Genomic DNA, 22379 nt, shown 5'->3' on the forward strand with positions numbered 1-22379 from the left:
GCGGCATAAGCGATCACTGGGATTATATCTCACTGTACTCGAAAGGTTCGGGCTGTGTTATTTGCCGCGGGCTTCTTGGAGATTTGAGATTCTGACAAGTGTTTAGGGAGAAAACAGTTGGCATCAAAAATCGATTGACGAGCATGGAAAAGATGATTGCGGAGTTGCGTACAGAGACAATGCCAATGCCAAGCAACCTGCCAGCACACTTGGATCGGGGCGTTTCCTTTTCATTCCCGATCGACACAGGTATCACCTACGCGACCGACAGATATCACGCAATTCTGGCAGCCGTCGAACGTCAGAGGGAATTTGCCATGTTGGAAAGAAGCCGTGCGGAGGCTGGTGAGGACGAGGAGTGGGAAGCCATATGCGACCAGCTTGATCTTTTCCACCGAAGGGTCCTCAACGCTATAGAACGAAAGGCAAACTTGTCGGCTCAACAGAGAAATGGATCATGGCCTTCCCACTTTGAACTCAATAAGGCTCTACTTTCCCGAAGTACTATTGAGTCTTCCTTGAAAAGGGCTTCTACAGAAAACGACGTGTGCTACTATGAATCAACAAGTCCACTTCCTCCCCTATATGAGGAAAGCGGATATCGGTTTGAAACTGGATCAACAACCTCTACAGCAACTCGATCAGTGTCACCCTTGCCTTCGGTATTTTCATTTAACCCGCCTTCGCGAACTGCAACTACAAGCACTGTTGACAGCATAGATCCTTTGATGGTTAACTCTAATGTCCCGCCCATGAAACGCAGGCCCTCATCCACTACCCGTCAAGAAAAATGGAAATACGAACATAAGCTCCAGCCGACCTCTCCTATTTCGCCATCGAGTGAAACGGAACTATCGCATCGTCCTAGTTTTGCGTCATTCAACGAATCGGGGGGGCAAAGAAATTGGAAACCTGTAAAGCTAGATGGTTGGGTGAAAGTGTATGTTGTCCAATTACCCTTGCTACGGCGATTAACTAATTCCATTTCCATTCGGTAGTCTTTGGGATAACTGTACCTCCCCAGTCTACTGTACACTCGAAACAGGCCACCGCAGCGATGGCCGTTTGTACGCTATTAAAGCAGTTGATCTCCAGGATCCCCTGCGAGAACTCCCCATCATAAAATGTTCGGGTAACACTATCTGAGTCCGATCAGTATAGGAACAGGGACTGAAATGATTACTAGTATCATCAGCCGAGAAACGGCCGATCCCCCACACGGAGCCGCCAGGTCCACGGGATGACCCTGAAGAAGCTCTTCGCGTTTACTTCGTTAAACCTCCAGCTATGAAGCGGGGAGAAGCAAGAGTTCAGTATTTCTTTGAGAACCAAAAAGGTCTGCTTGATACTGTGATCGACTTTGTAATTCATTCCATATTGACTGACATCTCAATTTTTTTTTTTTTTTCTTGGTAGATCACTTCGGATTCCAGAGCTTGGTCTATGGCAGGAAATTGATTTTAGCTACTGTTATACAAAAGATGTCCTCCGCTCAGGGAAAGGAATCAGACCGACAGTACATCCGACTATGGGAATCTGCGTCACCTGGACATCCTCGATCTCTGCTTTATTTCGCTACTGCGAGGTCCCATAGGAAGTATATCGAAATTGACGGTATTTAATCCCGTTGGTGAGAATCATGAAGAACCAAGGTTCTCTCGCTGACCTTTGTTTTAGAAAAAGAAATTATGGCCACCTACAAAATTTCATCACGAAACAATGTTCTTGAGCTAAAGCTTCTCTCTCCAATGCAGAATTTGAAAATTACATTTACATCTCCTGCAGGTAAGTAACCGTCCACAGCTTAATCCTGAGACAAAAAAAAAAACAAAAGTGTTTGAGTCCTATACTACTCCGTACTTGTGAAGCTGATATTTCGACATTCCCCATAGATCTCCAGGATTTTATCCATGCCCTGTTTGCCGTGCGCCCCATGCCAAGGAATACTTGACAAGTTCAGGGATCCTCTCATGTGGCGTTTTTAGCCTTGACCCTTGCAACCTCGTGGTTGTTTCTGGCCCTCTGTATGGGCCTAGAAATCCTGACAGTTCCCAATGTTTAGTGCTTCGACACCCTCCTATTTTTGAATTTTTTTAAGATCATACGGAGGTGGAAATTTGCCTAATTCTCCCAGTTCTGTTGAGGTTTGGGGCTTAGACTTCTCTCACCTTTACCATCTGACACCATGAAACCGAACTTCCCCCATAGGCATCCCAGATGAGATATACTCTGGAACATTCAACCTTGGCCAAACGGCTCGGTTTTACACCGGGCTCCCTGATACACGTTTGTGGCAGCTATATCTAATAGCTCCATGCAAGAATAAGACCCGCTCGCGCCCTCTTCGACCGAAGAATAGCTTTTCGCTATGAATCCTTCCCGATGTACTTTAGCTCCGCACGCTCCTTTCGATGGACTTGCGGTCATCTTAAAATCCTATTCTTGAAGACATAATTGCCAGTGATGAAATTCCCTATCGGTTTCCAGGTCAAGAATCGTACAGTTAACTTTAATCATATTCCGGTGTGTGACTGAACCAGAAAGCTATTATTTGGGCTCAATTAATACATTAATTCTGATAGGACCTTCATCTCAGACGCCGTCGAGTTTTTGACGAGCTTGATGCCACCCACTTTCAGGGTCTGGTTGTGTTCGTTGCCGGTGTAGGCTTTTTCACGGATGGATATGATGTATGTGATGCCAACTGGAATACATTCGTCCAGCAACAGTAAATAACTGACACTTCATAACCACTTGACAGATTTTCGCAGTGGGGATCATAATCCCCATGCTTTCTCATGTCTACTGGCATGGAGCGATGCCCGCAACAATCGAAACTGCAATGCGCGCTGCCACCCTCGTTGGAACCATTATTGGCCAATATGCATTCGGTGTTCTGGCGGACCTTTATGGTCGGCGCAAAATGTACGGGCTTGAACTGCTCGTTGTTATCGTCGCGACAGTCGGAGTGACAATGGCTTCGGATGGCGCGTCGAAATCAATGAATCTTGTTGGATGGTTGATATCCTGGAGATTCCTAATGGGGATTGGGATTGGTGGGGACTATCCTCTGAGCGCAGTGATAACGTCTGAGTTCGCTCCTACTAAGTCTCGTGCTCGGATGATTGCCACTGTTTTCTTCATGCAGCCGTGCGGATATCTAGTTGCCACGTTAGTCGCTCTTTTTGCTACCTTGGCGAACAAGAATGGACTCCCGACCAATATACCTACAGATGTTGACAGCATCATATCATGTACCGATGACGAATTATGTCGACGGACAATAGATAGGATCTGGCGCTGGGTGATAGGGGCGGGAGCCATACCGGCAGCGATCGCCATACTTTTCCGAATTAGCATCCCCGAGTCTCCCAGATATACAATGGAAGTTCTGAATCGTCCAGACGAGGCACTAGAAGATGTTAATGAAATGGGGTGGAAACGAGCAGTCCGTACTCCTCACCGTGCATTCGATCTTGAGCTGCAAACTTCAGACTCAAGAAATCTTGCCGGAAATATCCCCGGTACGACCTTGGCGGGGGTCTCGAAGCAAACAACAAACCAAGAAGCCGCCAATAATAACAAGAATAAAAGTTGTTCTAACGTCTCTGAAATGGCCGAACACCAGATTCTCGGCGACCTTGGCGGAAATGCGCGCAGTGGATCATTACCCAGTCCGAATGTTCCTCCCCCCATCTCAGGAGCAAGTTCTATCACCACAATTGATGAGCCCGATAGCCGACCTGCAGAGGGCGATGACGATTCGGAAATTGGCGAGGAGAAACCAAGCGAGTGGGAAAGATTCTACACTGGTTTTGTAGAACACTTCTTCACAAAAGGGCATTGGCCCACTTTACTTGGCACGTCCCTTTCCTGGGCTTGCTTCGATTTCGCCTACTATGCGCTTGGCCCGAATTCCTACAAAGTAATCTCTAAAATCTTCAACGAAAAACCCCTGAAATTCACGCGAGAACCTGGGGGGCCTCCTCTTCCTCTCCCAACTCGTAGCATCTACACCGACCTCGTCGAAAACTCGTGGCACTCGCTAATAATCGTCTCCATCGGCTCCATGATCGGCGGCCTGGGCATGATCAAGCTGACAAAACGCATCTCCCCACGCACAATACAGCTCTTCGGCTTCCTGGTCCTAACAGCCATCCTCATCGCCATCGGCATCAGTTTCGAAACAGTGAGCCGTCACGCGTCCGTCCCACTTATCGCTTTCCTATACGTCCTCAGCCAGATATTCTTCGAGATTGGCCCAAATTTCACCACCTTCATGATCCCCGCTGAGCTTTTCCCCACCCGCTTCCGCTGCACTGCACACGGCATCTCCGCCGCAGCGGGCAAGATTGCGTCCGTGGTCGTGCAGGCGTTCGTTGCATACTCACCCATTGGGCCGTACCGATCTTCGGATCCCGGTTCGGAATGGCTGGGGTATGTGATTATTATATTCGCGGCGTTTATGTTACTTGGGGCTGCGGTTACAAAGTGGCTGATTCCGGAGACGAGGGAGAGGGACGGATCAAATAAGCCGTTGGAACAACTGGAGGATGTGGCGAAGGTAAAAAGGCCGATTCGGTTTTCGTGTGTGTCTGCGAGGAAGGGTGTTGGTGTTCCTGCCGATCAGTTGGGGGGCTAATACTAACTTTTTTGATGGCTTCTTGCCTTTGTCTGGCTTGGGGCAACCTTCTTATCTTTTTCTTTGCTTGTGTCTGAGCGACGAAGTATCATGGCAATCAGAAATCACACTCGCGCTTTATAGCTTTCTTTGTCACCTACATATCAACTGCGCAGCTTTTTCATATATTTGTATCTACATAATTTTTCCGATCTGAAATTCGATGGGATCGACTATTCACATTTCAGAAAAGGTGGAGAGTTAATATATATTTATATATAATTTAAAAATAAATACAACAATACAACAATACAACAATCACGATCTGTACAGTTGAAAGTGGCTAATGATAGTGGGAGCAGACCACCAAAAAAAAAATAATGTCCGGGGATGTTGGCTCCTAGCCAAGACCAGCCTGGCATTTCACCCATTCCACGTCTTCCCCAATCCTCTGAACCAAAGAGTATGCGTATCAACCAATTCAAACCCAATCCCAACTCCTGCACATAAATCCCGCAGCGCTTCAGCGGGGTCCAGAATTTCTGGAGGGATAACCGGCCCCGGCCCATCTAACGTCACCGTAATGCCGGGCTGATTCGGCTCGTAGATTCGGGAGAAAACCCCTTGAATTTTTAAAACACTGAGTCGGGGTGTATATTGCGAGAGGTTGAGCGGCTCAACTAAATTCTTCAACTGTTTGAGGACACCGAGGTAGTGGCGTTTGGAAACATTGGCTAGTGTAAGCGACTGGATCGAAGCGGGGAGCATACGTGCCAGCCGTTGACTATTTTCCAGGTTCGAATGGTTGTTGTTGTCTGAGTTGAGCAGCACGTCACTCCCTATAAGATGTTCCGCTGATATGTACACTGATTTCAGGACGGGGTAGTCATCCATGGAACCGAAAGTCTCGTCGTCTGCCTGGTAAATCTGACCATTGGAATAATAGTCATCATAGCTGAGCCAGAGACTTTCGAGACTGTGTCTGACATGTGTGAGGGAGCGGGCGAAGTCTTTTGGTAGGAAACTAGAGCCATATTCAAAGGAGTCGGCATGCTCGAATCTGAATGATCTGAGGTTCTTGCACACTTTAATTTGGTCAATCATGCCATTATTGGTACTGCTTCTCGACATGTCTATTTCAGTCACGGTGGAAGTCGTGGGTTTGTCTTTTGAATATGCAATGCGCCCGTTGTCAACAATTTTAAGCTCTTCAAATGCATCTGCTTCTTCTTCTTCTTCTGGTGAGCAATGTGAAATTTGTTCGCCAGAAACCTTGCCCATAGATGGGAAGAAAAAGAAGGGCTCTAGTACTGCAGATTCCAGCGAGTTCTCGCTATCATACCATTTGGCGAACACATGGGAAAGGCGGGTCAATGCTGGTTGGGAATCAAATGGTGGGAACCTTATCGCCACACGTTCGGCTAGTATGCGTGGGAAAAAACAGCCATATGGCACAGACATGATTAATTCCTTCAAGTTAGGGAGAGAGAATAGCAGCAAGCCGATCCATGCATCTTCATTTGCAGCGGAAAGATGAGCCATGAATTTGGATAACGCACGCTCGTCGCTGGCAGCGAAAAGTCGTTGGACGGCGTCGTGGGTAAGGTCTTGGTCAAAGACCAACTCCGAATTGGGCAACGGAAGGGTTTCTGGTGGATCATAGCTATTGCCCTCATAATTGAGTTCCGTCGACCATTCGTGTATCCCAAGAGTTTGAGTACATGATGCGAAGTGCGGGTTGCGGAGAAGCGTCTGGACGAGAGGAATGAGGATCTTGGCATGGGGATCGTTCAGCTGGATATCATGGAAAACAATGGGAAGAAATATGTCAGAGAAGGCATGAGAGCACAAAGCAAGGTGTAACCGATGAATTGGGCGTCTGATATCCAGAGCAATTTGGAGTAACACCTCTGCGGGCAGGTCGCTTATGCTGAGAGGCATTTTCTTTTGGCACTTCCCCTCGTTTCGCGTTCTGAAGTCCTTCTATATCGATTCAACCAAGAAGTAGGGTTGCCTAATTTCTCCTTGGCTTCCAGCCAGATGGGGGCGTGTCGGTTGCAAGGCTAGTAGTTTCAAACGGTCCCTCTTGTGGCTGCTATTGAACCGAGCAGCGTCTTCTAGAAAACTTGGAGAACCCACTGCCAGTTGCTGTCACGGCTGGAGGGCGGTTAGACGGAGTTGGCCAGGCCCCTCCTCATGGGGAGCTATTCTCACAACTTGTTTGGACGAATTAACACTGTTAGATCTTCCATCCCTCGGTGTTCGCGATAGCAAACAGCCTTCGAGGGTTGACTTGATTCTGGGCATGTTGTTAGGGTTAGCGTGATCACCCGCCTAACGATCATTGTCAAAACTATCCACCTCATATATCAATCATTTTTAATTACATTTAATTTTTTATTGGTAATTTATAATCTGCTATCAAATTTAACTATTAAAACGAATTAAGAATATAAAAAAATACATTAATCATTGTATATGACATATGTAAATGTTCTAAATATTTCTTCATATAAATTTATATGAGGTGTTTTTGAATTCCTAGTTGTATTTTCCACCTTTATATGAGAAAAATGATAGTTTTTGTAATATTTAAATAACTCTCTTAATATTTAGTATTTTTATATATATATCAGAATTTAAGCTAACTATATAGTTGTCTAATAGTGATTAAATGTATATTAAAAAATCCTGTATAGTTATGTTAATGATAAAAAATGCAATAATCTGAATACATCACATATAATTTATATGTGTAATTTACTGAGAAAATCAACTTCTAATATAGTCTATAACTCAGCACATAATATAGATTTTTAATATCTAGAAACTCTATAATCTACTATGTAGATATGCATATATAAATTACATATTATATATAAATTTGATAGGATTATTGTTGAGATGTATGTATCGAAGCATTCTTCATTTAGTATGTAAAACCGCGATCGTTGGGTGATCACGTTAGGGCTAGGGCTAACTAACCTCCCAAACGGGCAGGCCGAGAAACGATCTGTATACTAGTATAGAAACTGGTTCGTTCGGCTGAATGTAGATTTAAGAGAGTGGATGAATTGGACATCCAGTCCTTGTCAGAGAGTCAGCATTTTTCAACAAACCTATTTCTGCTGTGGTGTTTGGGTCTTGTTTTGAGCCCAGTGCTTCCGGAACCGCCACCCCATGGTCGGTGATAAGAGACCTATGACGCCAGGTAACGAAACGCCCTCTCCCCATCCAGCTGGCGGTTGGGTGGTGAAGGGGGGGTTGGATGAGGGGTTCGTTAAGCTTCAAACGCAGGGAAATGACTGAATGGCTCAGTCGATGGATCTTTACGGATTGTTAACCTCACGGCCCATTTCTAATCCACGCTCAACTTTCTACCCCATGGAACTCGCAGGTTTAACACGGTCTTACCAAGCTAATTCATGGTTTCCCCGCATTTTGACGTCGTTGTGGGGGGGAATCAAGAGCCGAAACTTTAGCTAGGGGCTCCAATATCAGGGCTGTGAAGTTTCAGGGTCCGTTAAGGTGCTGGCGACCCAAGGCACCATCAACTCTCGGTCGGATCATGACAGGCAGTTAACTGCCAGAAACGAATTGCTGTAGAAGTACCAAGTATCGGGCTTGTTCTGTTTATGTTCACGCCATCCCCGGTATCGACAATGTCTTTATTCTCAGCGTATCAGGCTTTGGTGACAACAACAACTGCAACTCCACAACAACTTGAACTAACAGGCCGTTCAAATCCAAGGCCTCCAAAGGCCAGACATATACGAAACCCGGCATGGAGCTTTTTACCGCCATAATTGCCGAGAAAACAGACGAATCATTGCCGTACGAACTTGTAACTTTGAACCTCCATGTTCCCGATGCGGGGATTGCGGAACTTTTGATATCCAAGGCAGAGATCCCTGAACCGCTTCCGTTCGTATACTCGCGGAGTTGCTACCAAAAATCGAAGCCGACAGGCATATATAAGAGTCTGGGAACCCCGCAGCAGCAGCTTTTGGCTTTTGGGGGAAATCGCGTATTCTGGTATCTCCTCACAGGTGTTTCCTCTTATCACTCCACGGGGCTATATCTGTCTTAAACACGCCCCTTTTTGATCAGGCTGCATTGCTCTTTACTATTTACTACACCTTTTAGCCAATAGGTCAAGTTTACTTTGCAGCCATGGGTCTTACAGGCATTCGCACGGCCATGAAGGTCGATCGGAACAAACCTGCGGGAGAACAGAATGGTTTACATGTATGTCATCGACCCATATATCAACCAGCATCGGGCTAATACGCCCTTATCACCACGTTGTCTAACTAACATTTTGGATGATATCTTTCGCATAGAATCGCTGGCATCCAGACAGTGAGTCTTAGGCCTATTCACAAGTCTCACACGCTCCAGGAACATGTTGGTAGCGAAGCTAACCTGGCCTCCACAACACAGTTCCCTCATGCGCGACAGTCAAGAATGGCGAAGTCGTCAAGATCGAATGCGTCGACTGGACTGGAGGACAGATTAAGAACGATGATTGCGCCGATGACATGCGCGACATTGACTTAACCCGTGTGCATTATCTGACAGGGCCCTTCGAGATCGAAACCGCCCAGCCAGGTGATGTGCTGCTCGTTGAAATCCAAGACGTACAGCCATTCCAAGACCAGCCGTGGGGATTCACGGGCGTTTTCGACGCGAAAAATGGCGGTGGTTTCTTGGATGAGCACTATCCCCATGCGTAAGTAAAATTTAAAAAGCCAAACCCCTTTTGGAAACCTTTGGAACTCGATGTTAAAAAATCGTTACAGAGCAAAAGCTATATGGGATTTTGAAGGCATCTTCTGCTCATCCCGCCACATTCCACACGTCCGCTTTGCGGGATTGATTCACCCGGGAATCCTAGGCTGTGCGCCTTCTGCTGAGGTCCTCGCTGAGTGGAATCGACGCGAAGGTGAACTTGTCACTACCCATGCCCACTTGGATAGGGTTGTCGCGAAGCCGCCCGAGCCCGTTAATGTCCACGCAGGCAGTGCCGGTGGCGATATCAAGGCGAAGGTCGGAAGGGAGGGAGCGAGAACTATTCCCGTAAGTAATGTACTAAACCCAGAAATGTGTAAGAGTGTACGCACCGCGGTACCAACAAAAAGACAATCATATAGGGCCGCCCCGAGCACGGCGGGAACTGCGACATCAAAAACCTCAGCCGCGGCAGCAAGGTATATCTCCCAGTGCACGTTCCCGGCGCCAAATTCTCCGTCGGCGACTTGCACTTCTCGCAGGGCGATGGCGAAATCTCCTTCTGCGGCGCCATCGAGATGGCCGGCGTAATCACCATCAAGTTCAACGTGATTAAAGGCGGCATGGCGCACATGGGCATGAAGTCTCCCATTTTCCATCCGGGGCCCGTTGAGCCGCAGTTCGGCCCCGGCCGCTACCTGACCTTCGAGGGCTTCAGCGTCGACCATACCGGCAAGCAGCACTACTTGGATGCGACGATTGCGTACCGCGAAACCTGTCTGCGAGTGATTGAGTATCTGCGCCGTTACGGCTACGATGATTACCAAATTTATCTGTTGCTGAGCTGTGCGCCTGTCCAGGGGCATATTGCGGGGTTGGTGGATATTCCCAATGCGTGCACGACCTTAGGGGTGCCGATGGATATTTTTGATTTCGATATTCGCCCCGAGTCTGAGGTTGTGAAGATGGATATGGGATCCTGTGCATATACGAGTGATAAGATGAACAAGTAACTTTATGTGCACCAGAGTCAGGGAAGTGATGGGGTTTGTTATGTTGTTTCTATGTGCACACCGTAAATGTTTGGATAACAGTGTGAAGCCGGTCATCTGACGACGAAATAATGACCGATTTGGATGTTTCCCCCTTTCTTTATCTCTTTTACTTTTATGATTTGATCTGTTGGACTAGTGGGTGGTTTTCCACACAAAGGATGCGGAAGGGTAGTTGAGAGTAGTTGTTTTATACATAGTTACTCAACTTGAAATTCACCATGGCTAAAATTGCCAATATATAAAACCGATTTGGCTCCAATCCTCCGCCACATTCTTCATTTTATGTTGTTTTAGAAGATAAAAAAAGAAAGGAAAAGAAAAAGCAGAAAGTAGGGGAAACAAAGAAAATAAACGGCTCGATACGATCTCCTAAAAATTCCAAATAAATCTCATAAGTTGAAGGTATTCATCCCACCAGATCCCTCCACAGCACAAACCGATCTTTCAATAATATTTCGAGTTAAAGCTGGACAGATTCCGCCATAAGCTCGACAGAGCCTACCATCCTCAATTTCAACCCAGTCCTCACTCCCCACACACGAAAAGCACCAAAGCAGCGCATCGGGGTCATATTTCTTCTTTATGGTTCTCAGTTTCTTATAATTTGGTCCAAAGGCCACATTTTGCCAATCGGGGTCGAATGGGTCCATCTATCGCAGTGTTGTTAGGCGGGAGAAATATATTGCGTTAAGTGGAAAAAACAGAGACCTTGAAAATAGTGCTTTGACAAGCGCCATGCATGGGCTATGAACTCACCTCATTAAAGTATGCCGCAGAGTCAGGGGCTATCCTCTTTAGGTTGGGCATCTTGTTATATGTCATATCGTCGCGAACTTCTTGGATGGATTTACGGGAAACGCCACTAGTGGCAGCACTGATGACCATAAGATGTACGACTGCTTTGCGCCAGGCGGGGTGCAAAGCTGTTTCCAGGTCACTGTTGGCCGAGTTCGCAACGAAGCAGCTATTTAAAATGGTGAACAGTGGCTGTGGATTTCTGTCAGTGGGTGGTTCTCTTTTCATTCGGAAGTTCATAAGGCTAAGTGGTGTAAATGAAAAGGCAGCAGGGGATCAAGTACTCCACGGAAAATAACTCACGCTGTTGCCTCCGATCTTTGGTCCAATCTCCTTGAACATCTTGGCCATTACTTCCACATCCTCCATAGGCTGGGCAGGAAGCAGCCAGGTTCCCAGCGCATAGTCAACATGCGCAACGGGTTCATCTGACACCAGGCGATCATAGCCTTTCAAGAATGAAGGCTCCGTGAAGATTTCGGACAAATAAGCCACTGACTTAGCACGCATCAATTCATCAAGTCTCTGCTTGAACGGCTCGAACAACGCCTCAGCAGTCCCATTAGGTTTGTCATACAATAAAAACGAGGCAACAAACACCAGCGTATCTGCAAACGGCTGACCTATCATGCGGTAATATCCCTGAAGTCCCTTCTGCTTCATAGATGGAAGGAGCGAATAGAAATAAGCCATGAGGTCCCACCACTGGTCCTCCTTGGATTTGTCCAATAATTGACCTTGAATTTTCCACACAGTCGTTGACGGTGTGGGGTAAGCCTTTATAATGACCGACGTGATGATCCCATATGTACCGCCGCCACCGCCACGGATGGCCCAGAAGAGGTCAGCATGTTGGCAAGCATTGACGGTGAGGAAGTTGCCGGTCGGAGTGACGATGTTGGCTTCAATCAGATTGTCAGAGCCCATGCCATAGGAGCTGCTTAGGCGCCCATGGCCGCCGCCGGTAAGCCATCCGACGAGCCCTACGTACTGAGTCGGGCATGGTTAATAAAGGCCTATGTGTGTATTGCAGGACGGGGATCCCGTACGTTATTTCCGCCCGTGACAGCGGTGGCTCCATATTTATCTAGTTCTTGAATCACATCATAGCCAATCTCCCCTGCTCCTACCGTGGCTGCCATTTGAGCCTGTCTGCCACTCTCGCCGCCGGGACACGATGCACTTTGGAACTTGGGGTGGAATTTAATGCCACGTATGTTTCGTGTCCAAATTCTACGTTTTGATGTAAATCGATATGTTAGGCCTCAACTTGTATTTGGCCCATTTAGAATCCACAAAAGGAAGAGACGGTTAACTTACGAAAGACTCCCTTCAGCAGTGCTCCTTCACAAAATAAAGCGGGGGTCAGCAAAGTCGAGTAATTAGTAGCGTCAACAAAAGCTGACCACAAAAAAATGATAAATGGCATGTCCAACACTCACCTCCCCGTCAATGAATGCCCCGTCGCTTTAACATTCACTCTAATGTTCCGCTCCCCAGCCCACTTCACCGCTGTGACAACCTCCTCCGGACCTGTAGCATTTACTACGTAAACCGGATGGCGACCAATCGAACATCCCTTCTTCCCCGCCGTCGGGTCACCATTTACACTTGTCCCATTCTCAAAGATAGGTGGACACGAGTCACCCGCCCACATTGGGAAATCAATACTAATGGGATCCTGCAAGTGGAAACCAGAAGTGTGCCATTGGGCAAGTATGGAGCTGCAGGCTGCTGCGTCGTAGGTGGGCTGCGATTTATAACAGACCGAAGCCGGGGGGATGGCGCGAATGAGTTTCCCGTCAATGGTGCTGTTGAGGGCTTGCCATTCCCGGGGACTCGGCCAGCAGGCGTCGCCGGGGCCCTATATGTGATATGAGCATGGGCCATCTTAAAAGGAGTTGTTTAGATAAGCGGTGTACGTAGCATGTAAACGTTGGTTTGCGGACCTACTTACGCATTTGCAGTCCAGGGGCGTTGCCTTTGCTGAGACCGAACAGAGGTAGAGAGCAGCGCAGGACAGAAGCATCCCGGCAGGTATCATTTTTCGTGAAAAGGAACGACACCTACCCTTTCTGAGTGTGTCCGAGAGTTTGGCAGCCTTGCTGACTCACGAGCGGAAAATCGAGAATGGAATAAGAGAAATTAAGTGTGAGAAACTTCCAGGATTCGACGATCAAGTATATGTGATTTCACAGAGCATATTTCTGGCAGCGTGCTCATGGAATGCAGCAATTTGACCAATCCTCGAACGGCCACAGAGACTGAATAACTACCACTCAAGGTCGCGGATGTGATATCGAACAAACGGCGGAGAAAGCGGAAGAGGTAGCGGAAGAGGTGCTTGTTCATACGGTCGCGGACGCATAGGAGATAAGTCTTTGCCTGTATTCGATTTACCAGCTCTCCAAGTTTGAGGCGTGAATCAATAATTGAACACTCACTCAGCAGCAAGCAAACTAATCTCCACAAGGTTGCCGCGTATTTAAAGACCGGCGGCCGAGGCATAGCTAGCTACCCTCGGCTGCTTAAAAACTCTTTATCCATCAGTTGGGAGCAGGGGTAGGAAGCTTTCAAAACCGTTAACGAAGTAAGTCTCCGTGGTTCGACGTTTATGATCCGGGATCACGCAGAGCTGAAACAACCTGAGCCAGCGAGCAAACCAACATAGTGGATATTCCGCCCAACTCGGCAAGTTGATCAAGCCCAAATGACACTTCTCAGTGCGGTGTAAACAGAAATGGCCAAGGAAGCAGGCCCCACAGGTATCTTTGCTATGGCGATTGTCAGACGGATACGCAGCACAAATCATGCCCAATCTTTAAATAGTAACTAGCTCCAGATAGGCGATTCCACCTTAGTAGTTAATGTATCCTCTGAGTGCAGTTAAGTTAATCGATGACACCCGACAAATCCAGTCCATATGGGCAGAGGGGTTGTCCGCTGGAATGGATCATTTCTCGCACACTCTCTTCCCTGGGGAATGGATGGTTTTCGACAAAGGCTTCAAAATCCAATTCCTGCAAGGGAGCAGTAGAGATTGGATAATCGTGGCCAGTTATATGGGGAGCCAGGATGTATGTACCACCCTTAACCACTATCCCGGCTAGCAGTGCTCTCGTCCTTCGTCCCTCCTGTTGGAAATTGTTGAGCTATGTTAGAGGACATTAGACCCTGCCGCCGCATCGAGCTGCCACACTTGTTCTTTGAATGAGGATACGGGACGGATGGACAGAGCTCCCAGAATTCTGAGCAGTTTGTGAAGTAGAAGCCGAGTGTGGACAACGGTTGAATCAATCACCCTCCATTATGTATGGGCTAGGTTTAGGCTAGCTAGCTACTCAGTAGCTAGCTGGCACACCGGATTCGAACCAGGGTTGGTTAAAGAAACTGCAAGTATTGCAAATGCGAAGTCATGCCTCTTAAATGAATACATGGAGGAGCAGAGATCCAGCGTGGGATCTGGCTGGGATAAAATAGTTGTTAAGTTTGTAAATGGTGCTGTGGTTGATTAACTTAAAGGAGCCGAATCACGCCAGGAGGATCAAAACCTATATCACCATCTAACAAACAAACAAGCAAGCAAACGAGAAAAAAACCCTCCACAGACACAAGATTTAAACGAAACAAGACGAGAGTGAGAAGAAAGGGAGATAGGTAAATAAAACAGACATTTAACGCAGGCTGAGAGACGCCAGGGTTCTACTCGAAGAATGATAAAACGATATAAAAAAAAAACAAAAAAATACACTCAGTTACGTTCTTCTTACCATTCCCTTCTCCAACCCCTTGCTCTTTTCTTTCTTTCTATTTCTTGTCGGCGCAGATAAAATAGTTAATCGTTGTCACTTAGAGCCCCAATGGATATTCCCAAGTTTACCTAATTCCCCACCCTTCTTTCGCATGAGCACATCGCCCTCGCAATTTGCACTTCACCATCACTTGAAAAACTTCTTCAGCATCTCCTTCTCCTTCCGTTGCTGATCCGCAATCGCCTTCTTGACCCTCGCCGTCTCATTCGTAATTGCGGCATCTCCCGGCGCCAACTTCGCCGCCTCCGCCAGATCCTTCAACGCTTCCTCGTCATCCTTCAATCCAACCAACGCCATAGCTCGCCGGTAATACGCCTTGGCCTTATCTGCGTCCTTCGCCTTGGCGGCCGCGGCGTTCTCAAGCGCGAAACCCGCCCATGAGCGCCCATCCTCGAACTGCTTGAGTTTATTCGCTAGCAGTGCTGAGTTGGAGTGCAATGTGAATCGCAACATGGCCATCTGCTCAGCAAGTTCTGGCGGATCCGAATCCGAGGTCTCCGGGTATTCGTTGAGGTAGCGCAGGCCCTTTTGGTACTTGTCCAGGCCCAGGTCGACGTTGCCGGCCTTGAAAGCCTTGTTGCCATAGTCTTTCAGGTCGCAGGCGATTTTGTAATACTCCTCCCCGGAAAATTCCTTCCCTGCATCTTCCGGGTAGTCCTCGTACTTGTCGCCCGTTTCGTCAACGGATGATTGGGTAGCGGTTTCGTAGGCGTCGCCAATCAGTTGGCCACAGTCCACAACCTTGACTTCCATGTGTGGCTTGTCGCCTGAGTCCGTGGGGGCCTTTTCAATCTTGCGCACAAGCCCTTTCCCGCTGATGACTTCGCCGAATACGACATGCTTGCCATCTAGATGCGGAGTGGGGACGGTGGTGATGAAGAACTGGCTCCCATTGGTTCCGGGGCCAGAATTGGCCATAGAAAGCAGGAAAGGGCGGTCATGTTTGAGCTCGAAGTTTTCATCTGGGAATTTCTCGCCGTAGATCGATTCGCCGCCAGTACCATTGAATGCGGTGAAATCACCACCTTGAATCATGAATTGTTTGATGATACGATGAAAAATAGAGCCTGATATACGCATCAGACGTGAAATTCCTTTTAGCTATATTGCCGACCAATGTCTTCCATGCATATGTCTAGGAAAGCGCATCTCTGTTCCTAAGAGAGAGAGAGAGAGAGAGAGAGAGAGAGAGAACTTACCCTTATAGCAGAGCGGCTTCCCGGACTTCCCTTCACCCTTCTCGCCGGTACAGAGCGCGCGGAAGTTCTCCGCAGTTTTGGGGACAACTGCATACAGCGAAAATTAGTAGTCATATATCGAAAGCAGTGAGAGTCATCGGAATCATGTTATACCATCAGTAAACTAGCGATTTGCGCAAGTCAGCTCCGATCTTCCTCACCTCGAGGCATGTTGCTGCAATTGAACTCCAAAAAACACTTACCAGCTCAAAGACAATGCGGCCCTCTGGCCTTTTTCCAACTTGGATGTCAAAGAAGACTCGCGGGCGACCTGCAACTCGGGGCGTTGTCAGTGACTTTGGCAACCCACCGGGGGAAAGCGGGGAGCCCCGCCAGGCAAAACAAATTGCGGGGCGGGAATAAAGGACAAGTACCTGAAGTTTCGGCCATGATGAGGATGTAAAAGTTGGAGCTGTAGAAAGGAGACTCACAGATAGCAGACAGCAATAACGAGTGAGAGTACAGCAATTCAAGGTGAAGCCTGAAATACAAAGGGAAGTTGGGTTTTGCGGCGGTTTTTGTTGTTGCTTGTTTGTCGAAATGCGCGAGCCTTGTAGAAGCTTCCATGCGCAGTCAAACAGTGCAAACTCCCCACCAGATCGGATCCTCGAGATAGATGGATAGATAGATAGATCTTGTATATTGTCTGTGAAAGTAAATAGAATATAGCCTAGCACCTATAACATCCTTCTTCACTCATACATCCTAGTTTTTCCCCGCGCCACCTTGCTCCAGTTGGTGCGCAGTTGGATCCCTCGACTGGCCATTCCCATCCCCATCCCCATCCCCAAACCCGTTCCCGTTCCCGTTCCCAACCCCGGGTTTCTTAGGCTCCTTTTTAGGTAATGCAGTATCGATTTGAATCGTAACCTACGCAGCAACAATATTTCCAAGTCAGCCTTGACCTCAAAACCCAGAAACAGAGGGGTCGGCAAAAAGCGTTATCGCTATACCGCGCCGCCCTCACTGCGGTAAATCCACACCGACCGGTCCATCGTTGACGAGCCCCACTTCCATCATTGCCTGGAAGACACCGTTCTTGACGCGTTCGACACTATAGAGTTCTCCAACTTTGTTGTAGAAGTGATCGTACAACTCCTTGGCTTTGGTTGCGTCCGCAGCGTGATGGAAGTCTGGTTTGTTGCCCTTTTTGATTTGGGCTAGGAGGGTGAATTGGGACACTGCAAAATCAAAACGTGAAAAGCAGACGAAAAAACATCATTCCCTCATCAGTAGAATGTTCACGCCGGCTTTATTCCTTTCTACTGGTATTTGGCGTGCTCTGGTTTGCGTACCGCATAGGACTTCTCCTTGTATATCTTGAACGCTTTTCTTCCACTGTATTCAGATCGCTAGTTAGAGCTTTTTGATCTGTGAAAACCAATCCGCCTGAGCAGCTCTTAGGATTGAAACATACCGTACCGCCCGCCTCATCGGGCCAGATCTTTACCTTAAGAACCTTTGCCGCAAGGGACTCTGCATCTTTCTGGGTATCATCCGGGCCGACAGCGGCAAACACAAGAAGGCCTCTGCCAATGGACGAAATAAGCGTTTTATCGACTGTAACTGAGGCAGAGGTGACTCGTTGTAGAACAGCTAGAGCGGGATCGCTATTAGGCTTGGAAGTCCGGGCTTTAATGTAAATAGAGCGGGGAAGCTTTACCTTTCATGATGGAATATCTAGATCTCGGGGTAAAAACACAACGTTAGGGACTCCACGGGGCGGGAATCAACAAGACGCCATTCCCCAGACCATTCTAAATCCATAAGCAGGAGAAAATAATATCGAATACCAAACACAGTAACCCTGATAAACGTCCATTGCCTCCCCGTCGATGTATTGTAAATCGGTGGAGGCCGCGGCGGAGCGAGTTTGTTGTTTAGCGCCAATGCGAGCGCATGTTCTTGGCACGTCTTCCCAGCTCGGGCTTCATTCCATCAAGCAATCCATCAATCCCAGTCCAGATCACCACTGAGCAGGTTCTGCACATTCTGCACATTCTGCACCCGCCGTTCACACGCCCTTCACCCACCTTGGTACGTCGATATATTGTCCCCCGTCTCATATCTACGCCGCAGATTACACTCCCACTACTCGCATCGGCTGGTCGATCTCCGCCGTTCGTCCTTCCGCCTCTCCAATCTCGCCCTTTTCCCACTAACCTGGTTAAATGCAAACAACTCCGTCTATGAAGCAATCATGACGTCGCGAAAAACACAGCAGGAAATCGACAAGACCTTCAAGAAGGTCGCTGAAGGCATACAATCGTTCGAGGGCATATACGACAAGATAAAATCATCGTCAAACGCTGCACAAAGAGACAAGCTAGAAGACAACCTTAAACGCGAAATCAAAAAGCTTCAACGGTTCCGTGATCAGATTAAAACATGGGCTGCAGGAAATGAAGTCAAGGACAAGGGCCCTTTACTAGAGCAGCGGAGGGCCATTGAAACTGTGCGCTTCCCCATCCATCTCCGTCTCTGGCCGTGACTCCGCTCTATCCTCCATTCCCCCACCTGCCTCCGTTGAATCTCTGTGGGGCCTAGCTAACTGGAGAATAATAGTGCATGGAACAATTCAAAGCCGTTGAAAAGGAAATGAAAACCAAGGCCTATTCGAAGGAAGGTCTATCAGCAGCAGCTCGATTAGACCCCAAGGAAAAAGAGAAGGCTGAAACATGCGACTTCCTATCGTCGACCGTTGATATCCTACAACAGAAGATTGAGGCCATGGAGGCTGAGGAAGAGATGATACAGGCGTCGCTAAAGAAGGGAAAGAAGGATGCTGCAAAGACTACCCGGTTGTCTGATATTACAAGGATTCTAGAGCGGCACCGATGGCATGTGACAAAGCTGGAACTACTCCTGCGGTGTCTTCAAAATGGAAATGTTGAGACAAGCCAAGTGCTGGACATCAAAGACAGCATCAAATATTTCGCGGACGATGGTCACAATGCAGACTTCTGTGGGGAAGATGAAACGATATACGACGACATAACGCTAGGAGATGACGAGTTTGGTATGCCCACTGATAACGACAGGGTCTCATCTCAGGATACACAATCAATACAGGATGATGATGCGGAAGCCGCGAGGTCAAAGGCGAAAGCAGAACCCGGGCCGGCACGAAGGCCATCGACGCAGATGAAGTCGCCCCTCCCAGTTTTGGCGACACTTCATAACGGACCCTCATCTACGGCTTCAGGTTCTATGAAGCCTGCCCCTCTACCGACGCGATTACCAGGAGAGACCCTGAAATATGCTTCTGCAGCAGCTGCGGCTGCAGCTAGTGATAAAAGTGGTGTGGGAATAGCTCCCTTACCACCACCGCCGGGAACAACATCCTCAACCGCCTCACCGCAAGTGCATCATGTACAACCTGTGCAGAGGCTCGCATCTGCAGCCCCCAGTGTGGACGATTCCGCTAGCCAACAGCAATCCAAATCGCCAACGTTACCGAGTGCTCCTACGAGTAGACCTGCAACGGTCCCCCCACCCCCGGCCACGGATAATGTGGAACCCGTGGCGTCAGATGAGCATGCGGCGCCCACAACAAATGGCGAGCCCAAGGAAGATGCTACCCCTGCTCCAGCTCCAGCTCTTGCCCGTGCTCCAGCTCCAGCGTCAAATGATGAATCCGTCTACCACCTACCCCCCGGCCTTCAAGACCTAATCCAATCTTTCGAAATCACCAAATCCAGAGTCTCCGTCAATCCTTCGACGTCTGTCCAACGGCTTCTAACGGCCTCGCACCACACCTGCCCAGAACCCGGAGATGCAGAGAAACCCCGCCACTACAAACCGCAAACACCTTACAACACGCCTCTTTACTACCCGCAAGAAGTACTGCCAATATTCGATGACCCGCGATTATACGAGACGGGGCGCATCGATACAGACACGTTGTTCTATATCTTCTATTATCGACAGGCGAGTTACCAGCAGTATCTGGCAGCGAAATCATTGAAGAATCAGAGCTGGCGGTTCCATAAGCAGTACCAGACCTGGTTTCAGCGGCATGAGGAGCCAAAGACGATTACAGAGGAGTTTGAACAGGGGACGTATCGGTTCTTTGATTATGAGAGTACATGGTAGGTTTTATTTTATACATTTGTTTATTCATTTATTTATTTAGTTATTCCCCATTTCCTCCGCTTTACCGCCAGCACCCCTATTTTTTTTCCTTTTTTTTTGGAAACATAGTAACCAATGTATGTTCGAACTATACAGGATGAACCGGCGAAAAGCGGACTTCAAATTCGTCTACAAATTCCTTGAAGACGACTTGTAAAGACTAAGGAGGCAAGAGGAAGGGAAGCAAGAACAAAGTTCCTTTTGTTTTTTCCTGTTCTTCTTTTGCTAGCAGGATATTTGGGTTTTAGGCAAAAGGCTCAGGCACATAAATACTATGTACTCTTCTAAACAACGACTTTGGCGTACTCCACAAACAGATACACCCCCAGTTGAATAAACCCGTCTTTCCACCCCCGTGGCTTTTCCATCCCATCATCTGTCCAATTCAATCACCACATCCGTACCTTGATGCAACATTTTCATTCACTCCCCCACCAATCTCCCGCTCCCTCTTTCTCTTGGAGTCTCTTCTTTGCTATCATACCTCCACAAACCTCCTTTTTAATCACTCTTTGTGCTTCCAGCTTCTACTCACGCTTCTACTTCTCTATAGTCGGGTTCTCATTCTTTTTTTATTTTATTTTATTTTTTTTTTCGGAAATTGGGTGGTGGGCTGTGGTGTTTGAAACCGGAGGGCAGTGTGTTTTTTTCCCACTACATCGTACTAACTTACTGCCACTCGACAGCAATTGTTTTAGCAGTGCCAGGCGGCCGGGGAGCGGGGTTGTTCCGTTGTCTATCCCTTGCTTTTTCCTAGTTTCTTGATGTTTGCTTTCTTCTGCCCTGTCTTTTTTTTTTTTTTTTTTAAACAAACAATTATTGTCTACTTTTGTGGGTCTGTCACGGTTGCTTGGTAGAACTTTTAACCTCGTAAAAGATTGGATGGTGAGTACAGGGCGCGACATGCAGCTCGTCATCTCACCTCTCAGGGTCAATATCGTCCGTGTCTGCCGGAAATCTATATGAGCTGCTCCTCTTCCCTTCCTGCTCATGCATCTTCATCTTCTCAAAAATTTTCTCTCTGTTTTACTTTACTCCCTTTTGATCTTCCTCTTCCTTATTCATCCCTCCTCCTCTTAGCCTGTCACATTTCACGGACCGTTAATCTCATTGTCCGCTTGCATCCCATATTCTTCAGTCCATCTCATGTCTACTCTTCTTTCACATCTCCTTCATGGTCTCCGGAGACCATGAGACCATGAGACCATGTAAATCTAGGATTGCATTTTACACATCATCTAGATGGATACATTGCCGTATCTCGCTACTACTCAGTCAGAAGTCAGTCAGACTTAGTGAAAGGATGATGCCTTGAACATGCCTTAAACAATCGAGATATACTAGGACCATTAGATCGAATATGCCAACCTACTTGCTCACATGCCACATACACAATAGTAGGGTCTTCCTATGTATGTACTGTACATATGACAAACCTTGCTTTCAACCAATCCCCCTTTCTTCAACGTTTGATTTTGATATATGCCTCTTTTCGTTGAACCCGCATTTTGCACACAACACAACTTCTCATCAGACAGTCTTTCATCAGTATTGGCGCCTCCTCTCTGTTGCCCCTTATCGCGATCCTGAGATCTGAGATCTGAGGTCTGTCCGCTCTATTCCTTGGTTCAACACCCTCCCATGCTGCTTGAGCATTTGTTCTCTTTCGTTGTTACACACAGGGCTAGAGTATAGAGGTAACATATAACCTGGGAATCGGGGCGACTTGATTTGGCTTGCAGAACCTCTCGGTGTAGCGTCGCCCGGCTCGTCTACTAAAAGAAGAACGTATACAATACTACGTAGATTAACTGGTCTGAGGGTATAGCCATGTGTCTTTCAGGTGGATGATCGAGGTGATTTGCACAGAGCTTGTGCGGACTGTGTTCCAAAGTACCGAACCAAGCCCTCATCGACAGATCTCCATTCCCGTGAAATAATGTATAAAAAACACGAAAAAACGAAGGAAACGGCGGGGGGGGGGGGGGGGGGG

General features: G+C 47.7%; 7 protein-coding genes across 7 annotated transcripts; 4 read left to right on the forward strand and 3 right to left on the reverse strand.

Annotated features, from left to right (window-relative positions):
• Window positions 1-1481: 1481 nt before the first annotated feature.
• HCBG_08519 (phosphate transporter) lies at window positions 1482-4642 on the forward strand (the record flags this gene model as incomplete). Its single annotated transcript, XM_045435568.1, has 4 exons — window positions 1482-1614; window positions 1893-1924; window positions 2209-2286; window positions 2762-4642. The coding sequence occupies 4 exons, from the start codon at window positions 1482-1484 to the stop codon at window positions 4640-4642; spliced, it is 2124 nt and encodes a 707-aa protein (XP_045283668.1).
• A 224-nt stretch (window positions 4643-4866) lies between these two features.
• HCBG_08520 (uncharacterized protein) lies at window positions 4867-6562 on the reverse strand (the record flags this gene model as incomplete). Its single annotated transcript, XM_045435569.1, has 1 exon — window positions 4867-6562. The coding sequence occupies one exon, from the start codon at window positions 6560-6562 to the stop codon at window positions 5045-5047; it is 1518 nt and encodes a 505-aa protein (XP_045283669.1).
• A 1239-nt stretch (window positions 6563-7801) lies between these two features.
• HCBG_08521 (formamidase) lies at window positions 7802-10365 on the forward strand (the record flags this gene model as incomplete). Its single annotated transcript, XM_045435570.1, has 7 exons — window positions 7802-7896; window positions 8228-8313; window positions 8775-8869; window positions 8965-8983; window positions 9065-9353; window positions 9424-9685; window positions 9787-10365. The coding sequence occupies 7 exons, from the start codon at window positions 7802-7804 to the stop codon at window positions 10363-10365; spliced, it is 1425 nt and encodes a 474-aa protein (XP_045283670.1).
• A 231-nt stretch (window positions 10366-10596) lies between these two features.
• Window positions 10597-13246, reverse strand: HCBG_08522 (FAD binding domain-containing protein; the record flags this gene model as incomplete). The annotated part of the gene is made up of 6 exons (XM_045435571.1): window positions 10597-11057; window positions 11164-11394; window positions 11506-12192; window positions 12252-12435; window positions 12645-13066; window positions 13160-13246. The coding sequence occupies 6 exons, from the start codon at window positions 13244-13246 to the stop codon at window positions 10797-10799; spliced, it is 1872 nt and encodes a 623-aa protein (XP_045283671.1).
• A 696-nt stretch (window positions 13247-13942) lies between these two features.
• HCBG_08523 (uncharacterized protein) lies at window positions 13943-14628 on the forward strand (the record flags this gene model as incomplete). Its single annotated transcript, XM_045435572.1, has 3 exons — window positions 13943-14030; window positions 14089-14279; window positions 14551-14628. The coding sequence occupies 3 exons, from the start codon at window positions 13943-13945 to the stop codon at window positions 14626-14628; spliced, it is 357 nt and encodes a 118-aa protein (XP_045283672.1).
• A 232-nt stretch (window positions 14629-14860) lies between these two features.
• Window positions 14861-17999, reverse strand: HCBG_08524 (peptidyl-prolyl cis-trans isomerase D; the record flags this gene model as incomplete). The annotated part of the gene is made up of 9 exons (XM_045435573.1): window positions 14861-16081; window positions 16214-16300; window positions 16367-16376; window positions 16456-16898; window positions 16978-17122; window positions 17240-17433; window positions 17548-17590; window positions 17670-17848; window positions 17916-17999. 9 exons carry the CDS (start codon window positions 17920-17922, stop codon window positions 15141-15143), a joined length of 2049 nt encoding a protein of 682 aa, XP_045283673.1.
• Window positions 18000-18452: 453 nt separating this feature from the next.
• HCBG_08525 (CCR4-NOT transcription complex) lies at window positions 18453-20543 on the forward strand (the record flags this gene model as incomplete). The annotated part of the gene is made up of 3 exons (XM_045435574.1): window positions 18453-18707; window positions 18818-20343; window positions 20483-20543. 3 exons carry the CDS (start codon window positions 18453-18455, stop codon window positions 20541-20543), a joined length of 1842 nt encoding a protein of 613 aa, XP_045283674.1.
• Window positions 20544-22379: the final 1836 nt, after the last annotated feature.

Source organism: Histoplasma capsulatum, assembly GCF_000150115.1.
Source record: "Histoplasma capsulatum G186AR genomic scaffold supercont2.16, whole genome shotgun sequence".
Taxonomy (NCBI): domain Eukaryota; kingdom Fungi; phylum Ascomycota; class Eurotiomycetes; order Onygenales; family Ajellomycetaceae; genus Histoplasma; species Histoplasma capsulatum.